Source organism: Hippocampus bargibanti, linkage group LG14 (genome assembly GCF_051943395.1).
Source record: "Hippocampus bargibanti isolate YZ-2025 linkage group LG14, ASM5194339v1, whole genome shotgun sequence".
Lineage (NCBI taxonomy): Eukaryota > Metazoa > Chordata > Actinopteri > Syngnathiformes > Syngnathidae > Hippocampus > Hippocampus bargibanti.
The window spans coordinates 14405149-14419220 of NC_142747.1; the positions used below are offsets into that span (position 1 = coordinate 14405149).

The window sequence follows — 14072 nt, forward strand, 5'->3', positions numbered from 1 at the left end:
TACAATGTCGCCCACGGCAAAAAAATTACTTTAACAGCCTAGACTCGAGGCTCATGATACCAATTTTTTTCTACTTCCTTCATTCCTTTCATAACTTTGTTGCTATCACATGTAAATTTCTCCACTGCGAGACGAATAAAGGCAAATCTAACCCAAAAAAGGCATAACATCAAAGAAAAATACATGTAAAAACAAATCAAAAGTTGTAAGTCTTTTTATGATCACAATATACTCACCAATGTGTGCTCCCCCATCTGCCAATGTAAGACCGTCGTAGTAAAATACACGCCTGTTGCATCATGATTTTCCAACCTATTCACTCATGTACACAGTGTGTGTGTGTGTGTGTGTGTATATATATATACACACACTGTGTACATGAATATATATATATGAATATATATATATATATATATATATATATATATATATATATATATATATATATATATATATATATATATGGAGATTAAGAGAAGCAGGTTTGTATAAAACCCATAGAGAATGCTTATCATCATGTGGGGGAGGAGGAGGAATGACAGCCTGAGCAGGAAAGGGGACTCAAATTGGCTGTCTTCTTTTAGCAACTAACACCTGGAACGCACTTGTGAGTGCAAAAGTGGAATCTGTTCGCCAGTAGTAAGTAAGGTGAACTATTTTTTTTGGTGCTTGTGTGAGAATACATGTGCGCTGCGCTGTAGCTCAGATGCATGTGGGCGATCTGAGTGGGAGCACAGGGAGGCTGAAGATGCTCGTGCTCGTTGCTCATAACAGCAGACAGGCTCAGCAAGCCATGCAGGAATATCAATTTGAAACCCCATGTGCAATAGACGACAAGATGGTTATTTATGAGAACCGTTTATCCGTCCATACATGCATGCATCCATTTTCAACATATCCTGAAGAGGGGCCCGGAAATTGCCCAACTGACTTTGGGCGAAAGGCGGAACAACTGGTCGCCAGTAAATCACAAGAGACAAACAGGCAAAATACACGGCCACCTTCACACTGTCAGTGAGTGGGAACTGATGTCGCATATGTAAAGCATGTGTACCACTACATCTTAACAGCAAATGGGGAAAGTTTAATAGCCTCTAATTTTTAGTGTAACTGCAGGCAAAAGTACTTGACATGTCTTCGAGATGCATTTTTAAATGAGGTTTTAAATTATACTAAAGGCGAACACTCAAATTATTGTATGGGTGATACAGGAGCTCCCTCAAATGGTTTAAAAAAAATCTCTACCCAAGTATGGTTCAGTTGGTTATTACTTGTTAGTAAAATATATTTACATTGAATATAAAAAAAGTTTTAACTTTAAACTTTTACTTTGGTAATGTTTTATTTATTTAACCTGAATATGCCTTACATGAAATCGCAGTGTTAATGTCGAAACTACATAACCTGAAAGTATCTGGCCTATCTATCCATGATCCGATCAGCTTCAGCTTCATCTTCAACGTTTGCAGGGCGGGCTGGAGCTTATGCTAACCATCTTTGGGTAGTTGGCAGGGGGGACCCTGAAACCGGTTGCCAAAACAGATCTCTCATCACTTAAAAACTGGAATTGAAGCGGATTTACGTGGGAAAGGGGATACGTGGGAAAGGAGATGTGAGACAATCTCTTTTCGTTAATGGATGCAACAGCCTTGTGTTTGCTTTCAAAACTTATCTTGTAGCACATGTGCACATTCCACCATGACGTCCTTGATCCACTGCTGAAAATGAGGCTTTGATCCTCTCCGCTTTAATCTAGAATTGCTTCATATAACAAAGGGTACAGAAAGTCCTTAGGATTGAATGACTATCTGTGTCTTTTGTGTTGTGTCACATGTGTTACTTAGTTGTCGTGGTTGTTTTGACTTCAAAATGGCGCCTCTTGAGTGGCTGCCTTGACAGCAGGTCCTGTATTTTGTTTTTCTACTTCTTCCTTTCATTTCCTCTTACTCTCATCACTTTGCTGCTGTGAAATGTAAATTTCACCACTGTGAGTTTAATAAAGGCTAATCCAATCCAATCCTGACATCTAATTTTGCCTGTGTAAACCACTTAAAATTCATCAACTAAATGACAAGTGCATTGATCCAGTCGCCGAAAAGGGGGGGAAGTACCAAATGCAAGGAAAAAAAGACAGTTTAGATATGTAGACATTTTATGATAAAAAAAAACATTGTATGAGAAGCTACTTTCTGTGATATTTTTCAACCTTTAATGAATTAAGCAAGCAGATCAATGAATAAATATTAAGATACAAGCATGTTATCACACAATGCACGAGCCACCAAAAATTTGAGGTCTACTGCTGATGCCTATTTCATTTATACACAGACCATCCAAAAATAAGCCCTGTTGTGCTTTCCAAGGACATTCATTTTCACTATCACAGATCATCTAAAACTATCACACAATCAGAAATTTCACAAGTATCAGAAGAAAAACATGCAGTGAGTTGCCAAATCTGTGTCAAAGACATTTGGACTGAATGGTGAAGACTGCTGGTGAAGCAGAATTGAAAAAGACCACAGACTAAAAAAACAGAACAAAACAAAACAAAAAAAACCCAACAAACCCCACAGACAACACATTGCCAAATTGTTCATTTTCTACCGCTAATGTATGTGAAGAAGAAAAAAGGAGACTCCTGTGGTAAATAGTTACGCCTGAAAACCAACATAGCCAGCTTATGCCAGCCAACCATACTTGCTTGCTACGTTGCAGAGCGTTTTCCCCACTTCTGACTGTCTTCTTCAAAGCCAGGAGAGGGCCATCCCTGCTCTGGCAATGTTGTGTCATCGCTCTCTACTGCCCCCGATCCTCCTGCCTCTAAAAACAGAGAGAACCGAGCGGATTTGAAGCATGTCAGAACATCAACAGTACAGCAGCTTTTTGTTGTCAGGGTCTAAGGCTCCAGTGGTTGTTGGGAGAAAAACATAAACAAATGCAGACTTTATAATTTGGAAATTGCTTTCGACTAGATTGTGACATCAACATGAATTCAGTTAACTCATTGACTGCCAGACAATGTGCAAAAATGTGTCCAATCCAGTGCTAGGTTTTTTGTCATTTTCACTCAAATTGCAGGAGCCACAGAATATTGAGTTTTAGGACTACATAAATAGTAAACATAGATTTGATGCAGTATAAGAAACCTTAGACTCTCTTCTTTTATCAGGAAAAAAGGAGTTAAGTTATGTGTCTGGAGTTATCTGAGTTTGAAATCGGGGTGGCTGTACAAAAGGCAAATCTTGTCCCCTCGTGGGAGGGACCAGTGCTATATTGGCACGCCCTGCCAAGAAAACCAAAACAATTTGAGAATTGCGCTCCATGTCATGCTTTTCAATTCCCAAATAAATTCAGGAATGGCAGTGAATAAGTTAGTAAGTGCAATGTGAAAAGGCCATCCATACCTCTTGTTATGTAACGTCTTGTGAGTATTCTTTTGCTCCTTGCTTCATGTATTTGTTGAGGCTTTTGGAGTATGTTCATGTTCGTTAAACCAAGGTGGAGTGAAGCAACGCAAGAATGGTGGTACTTTCAGGTTACAAATCGTCGTCACAGTCAAGTGCAGTAAGGAATGTAACCCACTGGATATACTGTTAAGTATGCACTCTTGTGATAAATAATGCTGCCAAGTAAGGATTGCGGTCCACATTAAGAAAATATAAAGACATACACAAAAAGACTAAATGTAATCAGATATAACAGATAAAATGCCTGTAAATTATGAAAAGGTTATGCAGATGTTACCTTGTACATAATGCAATTCCACGTCGACTTGTTTAAATGATGCATCTGACTTGCATAATAGATAACATCTGTGGCACAAGCGAATCCATCATTGCACAATCTACACTACATGATTAACATTAACATTAGAACCCGCCTCTCCGAGGAACATCATAACTTTGAATTTGATATTCTGTATGGCTAACTTCATATTTCAGCTGCAAATTTTGTTGTGTATCTCTGTGTATGCCAGTGTGACTTTCTTTATAGTGTTTTGACACAGCTAGCAAAGCGACCGGTGGCTGTGTGAAAAAAAAAAAGAAAAATCAGATCATGTTGTGGAAAGAGAGTCTTCTCCCAGAGGAAGCTGTTTGGCAGGCACAGGATTCAGTTTGACAGGTTCATTAATTCTGCTTGGCCTACTGAAGCATACTATAGTTGACGTACCTGCAGCTATAAATACATCCCTTACATACATACCAAGTGGGTTAGACGCAACTACTCCTGGTTGCGTAGATCTATTGTTGCCAAGCTTGCTGCTATATACCCACAGCAAGCAACATGACCGTACATCCTGCACTGTAAGGTGCACCTAAAAGCCTTCAATATTTTTTTTCAAAAGCTGACCATGCACTTTATAATCGTGCACCTTATACAGGTAATATCCAATTACGACCAGGTTCCGTCAAACGGTCGTCAGTCGAAATGCATTGAAAATGGCTGACGCAAGGTTTAGACGACAGAATAGTATACGATGTCAATCTGTTGTTTTTAACGAACGTTTTCGATTGAATACTATTATATACTAACTGCTTACAGTTCAATTATAAATGTTTTAGCTTTCCGTGTCATTTTTATAATTTCATATATTGTATTATCGCTTTTTATTATTATGTTGTTCTGCTGACCCAAATACGCATGGCTTCCCACGCATAAACACTGTTGAAAAATCACTCTCCCTGCTAACGGAGACGCCAGAAGAGGTCGCCCAAAACACATCCTCGGACTTAGGCGGACGACGAAGGAAAAACGTCTCAAAGAGGCGGTGGCGACGTGGGTCCGACGAGGTGTTCTCGTCGCGCCGATCCCGCACGCCCAAGCACTGACGGCCGACCCGCCTCGGCTTTTGCCCTGGTCGCCGTCGGTGGACACTTCCCCCCGCTGGTGCAATCACGCGCTGGCTGGCCAAAATTGTCATACGTGTTTGTGAAGAAACAGTGATTTTGTATCCTCATTTTGTGCAATGCTGTAATATTCTCTGTTTAGACAAATGAGGCATGCTGAATGTTGAGCGGATCTGGCAAGGCAGCCACAACGCTACATATGGTCCATTGACAGCGATACAAAAAAATAGTTCTTATACAATGCTGAGAGAAACGATTGCTCTCTGTGCTCCAGCAAATAAACATCCTACTTGTTCAATCTAATAAAGTAGTTTATTCTACCAAATGCATTGCAAACACGCTGCAGATCTCAACAACGTTACCGGGCTGCCACCGTAGCGGTCACAGCCGTAGAGTTTGAAAAAAAGGGTCTAGCGGTCGTGGTCGTAAGTACGGGTGGTCGTAAGTACGGGTGGTCGTAACTCGCAACGGTTGTAAATCAGATGTGTTGACTCACATTATTTACTCTCATCGACCGTTTATCGACCAGACTCCGACTTTGCAGATCACTTTGCCTATCGGTGCTTGCCAATACAACCACAAGCGCAACCTCTTTGAATTTTGGATAATGTCTGCTGAAGTGCAGACTGCCTGCTCTAATAACATTCCAATTCTCTAAATTACAACTTGGAACATTTCTCTGGTGATTGAACAATGGGTCGAGAATCAAGTTCATTGATCAGCCCTTTGAGAGTGGACTATTTAATTGGCTGCTGCCAGAGCGCCTATAAGGTAATTAAATGAGTCACTCAGTTATGCATAGCCTTAATCACACATAACATATCTCAGAGGGTGGGCTCTAATTGCTTTCATCAATTATGTAGGGCTTCTAAATTGTGTATTAGTCCATGATAACACACCCAAAAAGGTTAGTCACAACACCATTTATCAGATGCATTAAAAAAATACTTTCCAAAACATGTCGGACATTATCAGTTAAATTGTTCTGTGGAAATTCAATTTGGTTGTAGTCAGATAATAACGTAAAGTTGCATTGATGAGAAGGTTTCTTCAGCCGTCATCTGTACTTTTTTGAAGGTGTCGGACGTTTCGCCTCCTATCCAAGAGGCTTCGTCAGCGAACTAAAGTCTTACTGGTCGTGACAGTGTCAAAGACACTCCACACTCCAAAAACATGCATGGCAGGCAGATTGACCACTCCAAATTGTCCCTAGGTGTGAGTGTGAGAGTGACTGTTGTATGTCTTTGTGTGCTCGAAGACAGCTGAGAAAGGTTCCCGCGACCGCGAAGAGGAATAAGCGGTACGGAAAATGAGATGAGATGTAGTCCTAATACTCAATATTTTCGTGCAATTTGAGTGAATGTGACAAAAACCCTGGCACTGGAGTGGACACATTTTTGCACATCATCTGGCAGTGAATTAGTTAAGAGGTATGCAGAACTGTCACCAGCTCACCTCCTCTCCTTCTGTTTTGTCCTCTGGCTTCATCTTCTTACGGGTCATGTGGCCTCGGAAGCCGGCCTGAATCTTGGCGGCTGCCCTATTGGCTTCGGGGTCATCCAACGGGATATCCATGATGTCCTCCTCCTCTTGGGGTCGACTAAGTTCCTCCTGCTGAGAGGACCATCATCATGATGGAACATTAAACGCCTGATTTTTCTTATGATCGTGGGGAAATGTGCAGCTGAGCCCGAGAGGTCAGTTAACCCAGTTTGAATTTTCTCCTCATCATATTATGAATGCCCGAGTTGGTCTATTTGCGGTGTAATGCATGACCATTTTGTCAGTCTCAATTTTGTCACAAGAGTCATCCAAGATTAGCATTTAGAATTGCACTACATCATTCGAATAGTGTTTTGCCGTTCCCACAACTAAATCAAGTCGATCCTTCCCCTTGCTCATCATTCATCAAGTAACATTCAAGCATGAACGTTTGCTATATCAGACCGCATCTCAATGCCAGATTGCTTTCGTTTCTCAGCATCAACTAAAGTGGCAAATGCCTCAGAGAGCGCTAAAGCATTTTCCTTCACGACTTCAAGTTGTTCAAAGACCTTAAGTACAAGAAGATGATGATGCTCGCAAGGAACAGGTATGCAAACATTGCAAGGCCTAAACTATGGGGCGATTATGCTTTTTTTGCGCCTGTAATGGGCAGCATTTTCACAGCCCCACTTTGTTCAGCGGAAAGGCCGGTGCTATTGGACAGTCTGCGGCTGGATGGATGCATGACTTGAGGAGCCCGCGATGAGAAGAAAGGAGCGACTGCGCAGAGCGCCGATGCGTATGTGGAACTGTTGTGGCTTGGAATTGAAGCGGATTTACAACGGGACAGGAGATGTGAGACAGTCTCTTTTCATCAATGGATGCTACTGCTTTGTGCTTGCTTTCAACATTTAGCTTGTAGTAGAGGTGCACATTCCACCATGACGTCCCTGATCCACTGGTGAAATAGACACTTTGATTCTCTCCGATTTCATTAAGAACTGCTTCGTATAACAGAGAGGGTGCAGAAAGTGCTCAAGATTGAATGACTTGTGTGTCGTCTGTGTGTTGTCATATTATTTGTTGCTTAGTTTTTTGTTCGTTTGACTTGGTGCCGCAAAAGTGGCTCCTGTATTTTGTTGTTCAACTTCTTTCTTTTCTTCTTACTTTCATAACTTTGCTGCTGTGCGGATGGACCCACTGATAACTGAAATCAAGTGACTGTCGGTCCTCTGAACCATTTTATGAAGTAAGGTGTCTTCATTCGTGACCGAACGTGTGTTGTACATAACATCACTTCATTTCTAATCCAAAGTCAGAATCAGAAAGCCTTTAATCGTCCCACAATGGGGAAATTTGCAATCAATCAATCACTTTTTGTTTATTTGGTGATCCACCTCAGGGTGAAAAATATTCTGAAGGAGTCGCCAATCAAATCAGTGCATTTGATTAGCTGATGGATGAATAGTACTTCTGTCACAGAGAAAATGCATTTGAAAGGAAGCGGCTAAGTAATACCAATGAAAATGACAACAGCATCCATCTCCTTCAGTCGACATCCAGTGTCCCAAAGGAGATGTGGTGGATGGAAGAGAAATTCTGCAAAGTGTCAGCAGCATGCCACTGAGGCTGTTGGCAACTTATGTAAACAACTATTCTAAATTATGTGGCGCAAACACCCAGAGCTCATTGCTAAGGGAAATCAGATTGTGACACGTCACCCCTTCCGCCGCATCTCGTCTGTGGTGTAACGCCCTCCAATGGAGGGCGACCACCCACCTGTTCGGCCAGTATTCATTAACCTCTGTGTCTGACTGCTCACTCAGCTGTTAGTTCCGAGAGAAGGAAACAACAGAGTGGGATAGTGGTGTTTATCTGCACCATGTGACACAATGTGTTTAACTTCTGCGAAGCAAATCTAATATCATTGACATCTGATGAAAACGGCATAATTGGACAAGCTGTTTCAGGCTGTCTGACCACACCTGACAAGAGTCCAATAAACAATTAAGTGCGAAATAACACAAGACGACATCAGCCCAGAGCTCGGCAGCACACAGATGTGCAACCCTCCCCTCTTCAGAAAGTTAACATGAAAATATTACTCACATTGTGGCAGTCCATGTCTTAAACTTTTCAGAGATGAGCTTGATCTTCAGGTAGGCCGAGTGTGTCACTCTCACTCTCTATAAGTCACTCTGCTTATATACCGATGCCTCTTACTAATAATCATTGCATGCTGGGGAGAGAGAGAGAGACATAGAGAGAGAGAGAGAGAGAGAGAGAGAGAGAGAGAGAGAGAGAGAGAGAGAGAGAGAGAGAGAGAGAGAGAGAGAGAGAGAGAGAGAGAGAGAGAGAGAGAGAGAGAGAGAGAGAGAGAGAGCGTGTGGGGCTGTCGTGGTGGTAAAAACCTCCTACAAACATGTCGACGTGTGTTCTGTCTTTTCATCCTCATTAAGGTTGCTATACAACTGCATTCACGTTCCCAATGTCGACTGTTCAATGTACACGCAACCATATAAAGTTGCAAAGCCGTCCGGTTTCAGGCGCAGATACAAGCAAACAAATGTGAAGAACCAATCAGCATGCAGAACGGCACATCAAATAATGATTACCAATTTTCCAATTCCAGCTAGTAACAGTGCAAAAATTAATAAAAGCAGTGGAGTTTCGCCGGGCGGTGTTTATAAATGTATTCAAGGCAGTGTGAGCGAACAGCCTTCTCCATCACTCTGATCCCAGCTGGTGAGGCCGCCCACACGCCACTGCCAGCCTCAGAGACAAAATGCAGGGGCAGAAAAACAGCCATTAATCTGTGTTCCATCTTTCGCACTGCATTTGTGGAATAATTCCCACGTTAAATGAGCCTCACGCTTGAGTTGTCTCTGATGACTCCAATTCACTTTGCCTTCATCAATCAGCAGGCAGCCGAGATGAGACGTTCTATTGTGAGGCGTGGTAAACAACCAAAGGGATACGAAGAGGTAGCTTTAAAAGTACAGCCGATTGCGCAAGTTATTGCGTGCAAAGCTGTCAAATGCCACAAAATACTTCAAAAGTCAAACCAAAAAAAGTTCCTTCTCTGAAAATCTGATGACTATTCCACGTCATGCCGAGCAAAAAACATCAAAACAAAATCGCCCGTCTCCTAATAATTTCATGACAAGAAAAACATAATGAGCAATGAGGCGTTCCCATGGCAACATTCTCAGCAACCCTTCGCACTCCACCACTGTACTCGATTGAAGGCGCTCTCACTCGCTTGTCCGGGCCAATCAGACGGGCTGGCCAAGTGCGGCGGCGGCAAAAATGCTACGACGCCGGATTGAGATGATGATGGACATCTCAATCAAGTTTCAATCTGTGGGCGCAGCAGCGGCGCCTCTCAACTCAGCGCCATTAGCACCTCCCGAGAATTACAGTTATATGACCATGAGGAAGGCACACTTGGGGCATGTTTAAATAGTGAGCCGCTGATAAAGCGTCCTTGAACGTTGTTACATATTCACGTTGTGCCTGATGCAAACGCTTTATCATCTCGTCAGCTCTGAAACAAGTGTCCCATATTTCATATTTACCAAAATAAAAATGTCCACTTCCCCGAGCAGAAACAGATGTTAGTTGCCGTTGATTCACTACAAACACAACTTGAATCAAAATGGCGCATGTGATGTCAAGCGTTGGTAAGCAAGGTATGGCCTGAAGCACTGGTGTCAAAGTCAAGTCAAAGTCAGTTTTATTGGATTGGATTTGCCTTTATTAGTCTCACAGTGGAGAAATTTACATTTCACAGCAGCAAAGTGATGAAAGTGATTTATTGTCAAATATGTTAATATGCATGACATACAGCACAGATGAAATTACTGTCCTCTCGGACCCAGCGTGCAAGGCACTTATAATGACTTTAACAAACGTAATAAACACGAAAACGCCAATTTGCTGGGAGAGAGAGGGCCGGGGGCCAGAGATGGCCCACAACATCATTTTACTCAGCCCACGAAAGCAAATCAAACTTATGAAATTCCACGATGCTTGCTTGCTAAAGTCCAAACTAACATTTCAAATTGTCCCATTTGAACCACAATAACAGTCATTATTTTTGACTTCAAATTTGAAAACTAGTTATTCATTAATTTGTAGTGATATCTATATGAAATATGTGGATGGGATTAAACATTTTAATGGCTTCCTCAAACTCATAATGACCCCCGAGAGGCAATTATATGTACCGGTACGTATAATGTGCCCCACGGTAAAAAAAAATGCATTTTTTTCACCATGAGCCTGAAAATTTAAGACAGGAAAAACCCTAAACAAGATTGTGCGCCCGAAATGGTAAAAGCCTGTTAAAATCTGAGAAACAAGCAAATGTTTTCTAAATAGGCCGACTTAGTCAGGCAGAATATGACAAGAGGAGAAAAAATTGGTACCAACGCGGGTTACGAACCTCTTGAGCATAACCACTCAGTGCACATCTCTTTCTCGATCAGAAAAAAAACATTCATGCTGTGTCCCATCAGCCCATGCTCATCTCAGCGGGAGGAATGTGGGCTGGCCACAGGAGGAAGGGGACAGCATCAACACCTGAGCCTTGCAGGGGCAAGATCATGGTGGGGTTCCATGATCACGTGGCCGAGAAGAAGATAGAAGCGCGAGGACAAATCATAAAAGATGATGGACAACATAGCTCAGGATCATGTCTCTTGTGTAGAAGGTTTATGGTTATGGTCATTTCATATTTAAGACTATTTTGGAGATCTTCAAAAACAGAGACTAATTAAAGACATTGTCCATGTCATGGGGAAAAATGGCCCTCTTTAAATGCCTTTTTTGGTGGGGGTGATAAACTATTAACTCATTCACTGCCAGCCATGTGCAAAAATGTGTCCACTCCAGTGCAAGGGTTTTTGTCATTGTCACTCGAATTCCAGGACCCACATAATATTGAGTTTTAGGACTACATAAACGTTCAATGCAGTGGAAGAAATCTTAAACGGTCTTCTTTCATCAGAAAGAAATAGTTAATTCCTAAATTATATGGGTCTGGGGTTATATGAACTTGAAATTAGGGCATCTGTCCATACGTATTGGTTTATATAGCGCATTAACAACAGCTGAAACTGTGGCAAAGTACTAACATGGAAACAATGGCAATGCTGCCCCCTTGTGGAAGGGAAAACCCATTGCCAGAGACCATGGCCAGCGCTTTACCGGCACCGCAACAAGAATAAAAACCCCAAACAAATTCAGGAATGGCGCTCTACGCCATATTTTCAATTGCCGAATAAATTTGTGAATGGCAGTGTATGAGTTCACCGAATGTGACTTTAAAGGCCAACCGACATCACTTTTTTGTTTTTTAACTGACATCAGAAAAACGTTTTATAGCATCTAAAATACCTAAAACACACAGATATTTTTAGTCAAATGCAAAACACCAATAAAAATGACTTAAAGTGTCCAAAATCTGCAAAAAAATTGAGCTGCGAATTGGTCATTTTCAGAAAATTATTATTATTATTATCATTGTTATAATTATTACTATCAGTTTATGATTTTTTTTCCTGAAAAAGAATCGATTCAGGGGGGCCCAAATATCAAAATCTACTGCATGAATGCCTGAAAATGACAGAAAAAAGACACAATTTAAAAGATAAAATGGTAAATAACTAATGCTTTCAAATTGAGCCGAGCCGCAGGGTTGTTTTGTGTGACTAATCCAAAGCATAATATTATTTTCATCACCACAAAGGCTTTCCAGTAATAGCTGATTGAATCCCTGCTCTCAAAGCGCTGATGAACGAGACACTTGTAAGCACATGTTGTTAAATTAATACAACATCCCCGCTAACATTTAATTACAATTGTAACAATCATTTTCTCTAGGCACAGGCAAGGAAGCTTTATTTAAATGGCACGTTTCATACACAAGGCAACTAAATGCGTTTCTGGTACATTAAGGATGCTTAGCACATACCACAGATCACTCTCAAATGTAATAATCGCAACCTCATAAAATATCTGACTTTCTGTTTTGATGTTGATTTTATCTTTGCTAGCATACATCAAATAAGGATGGCTTCATTCATTGAACATGCGTGGCTGAATAAGTAGTAACTCATTTATTTGTTTCACATTGAATAGCACAGGTGCTGAAAAGTACACCTCCATATTTATAGATTTCACTTTTTGCTAGTGATGGGCAAGTGAAGCTTCATGAAGCACTTGTGATAGTTTTTTACTCCTCTAGATGGCCCTCTTTGTTTGAAGATGCAGTGGATTTTTAAGACATTTCTTTTGCACTAACCTTTCATATTTAAACCAAAAGCACCATCTGGAGGAGTCAAAAATATCACAAGTGCTTCATGAAGCTTCGTTTTCCATCAGTACTTCAAATGTGTACATCCGTGTTGGTCCCAACAAGATGTAACATGTGGAAACTAATGCTGGACGTGATTTGGAGAATAGACGCTCCCCAATTTACAAACATTTGAGTTCTGAAAAACTACATACAAACATTTTGTGGACAGAGGAATGTGGCACACAGACACATTGGATATTTCAAGGGCTGGATGTTTCAGCACCCGATCCAGTTCAATCCGCCAAAATGATGCTCTTGGACACGATGCATTTGGACAGTGTTTTATACTTCCTCGTTCAGTGTTTGACTTAAAACATACATTCCATACAATATATAGAAATGAAGCAACTTAAAAACAAATTAACCTTACCAACGACCGCTCGGAAAGTATTTCGTTCGTACAGTGGGGAGCTTCTGTCTATGATATATCACATTTTGCATCATGTTTGTTTGTATCAAATTGATTTGCCAGTAAACATTATTATTGGATTTAATAATTACTGTTAAACATCATTATGTTTCTTATCTCAGCAGATGAAGACCGCTACGGCTGGGTGCTGTGTTATGTGTGAGCAGTATCCCAATGACCGTCTGATGGTGAATCAGTGGCAATAAAACCAGAGCATTGTTGTTTGTAAAAACTGATTTTGTAATTGAAACACGAGTGTTGTTATGACGATGTCCATATGTCACTCTTGAGAAGATCCATAAACCTTACCTTATCACGTTCTAATCATTGGGTTCTGGTGCTATCTCTGGCTCAGCCGACTCAACGTCAGCTGCTTCACCTGGAATAAAGAGCGGATCTGTTTGTTTGTTGCACGTGCAATGACTTGCTATTTTGAGAATCGCTTTCATTTCATGTATCATATTTTGCTCAAAAGTACCTTCTATTTGCTCATCGTTTGTGACATTTGGCTCTTCTTCCATTTCAGGCTCATTGTTGCCTGGTTCTTCCTGAGTCTCCACCTCTGAGACCTCCTCCGGATGTTCATCTTCTGGCTTGTCTTGCACTTCGTCACTTTGCTCGGGCTGTGGAGTTTCCACAGAGTCAGCTTCAAACAAGGAGTCTTCTGTGGGTCCTTCCGCATCAGGTTCCATATTAGGAGCGTTGGTGTCTGCACCTTCTTCGTCAGTTGGCGTTTCATCTTGAGCTTCAGCTTCTTCTTTCTCATCGAGGGTTTCACTTTGAGGCTCTGCTTCTTCTGTTTCTGTTGTCACTGCTTTGGGCTTCTCCTCCTCGGCAACCTCAGAATCATCGCCATCTTCATGATCATCAGCCGTGACTTCCTCTGTAGTGGTCTCTAGTTCGAGAAGATTGGCTGCTTCCACATCAGTTTCCACCACATCGCCCCCTACAGTCTCTTCCTTGGCAT

At 41.4% G+C, this 14072-nt stretch overlaps 1 protein-coding gene across 2 annotated transcripts; it reads right to left on the bottom strand.

Moving 5' to 3' along the window:
- Positions 1 to 575: 575 nt before the first annotated feature.
- Positions 576 to 8605, bottom strand: nrgnb (neurogranin (protein kinase C substrate, RC3) b). 2 transcript variants are annotated; one of them, XM_089013329.1, is made up of 3 exons: positions 8445 to 8605; positions 6306 to 6461; positions 576 to 2823 (listed from the first exon to the last, which is right to left on the bottom strand). In XM_089013329.1, the coding sequence occupies exons 1-3, from the start codon at positions 8457 to 8459 to the stop codon at positions 2800 to 2802; spliced, it is 195 nt and encodes a 64-aa protein (XP_088869455.1). In that variant the 5' UTR covers positions 8460 to 8605; the 3' UTR covers positions 576 to 2799. The 2 variants fall into 2 exon arrangements, with proteins under 2 accessions (XP_088869455.1, XP_088869454.1); XM_089013328.1 differs by having other exon boundaries at positions 581 to 2823; positions 6306 to 6464; positions 8445 to 8603.
- Between the last annotated feature and the right edge of the window lie 5467 nt (positions 8606 to 14072).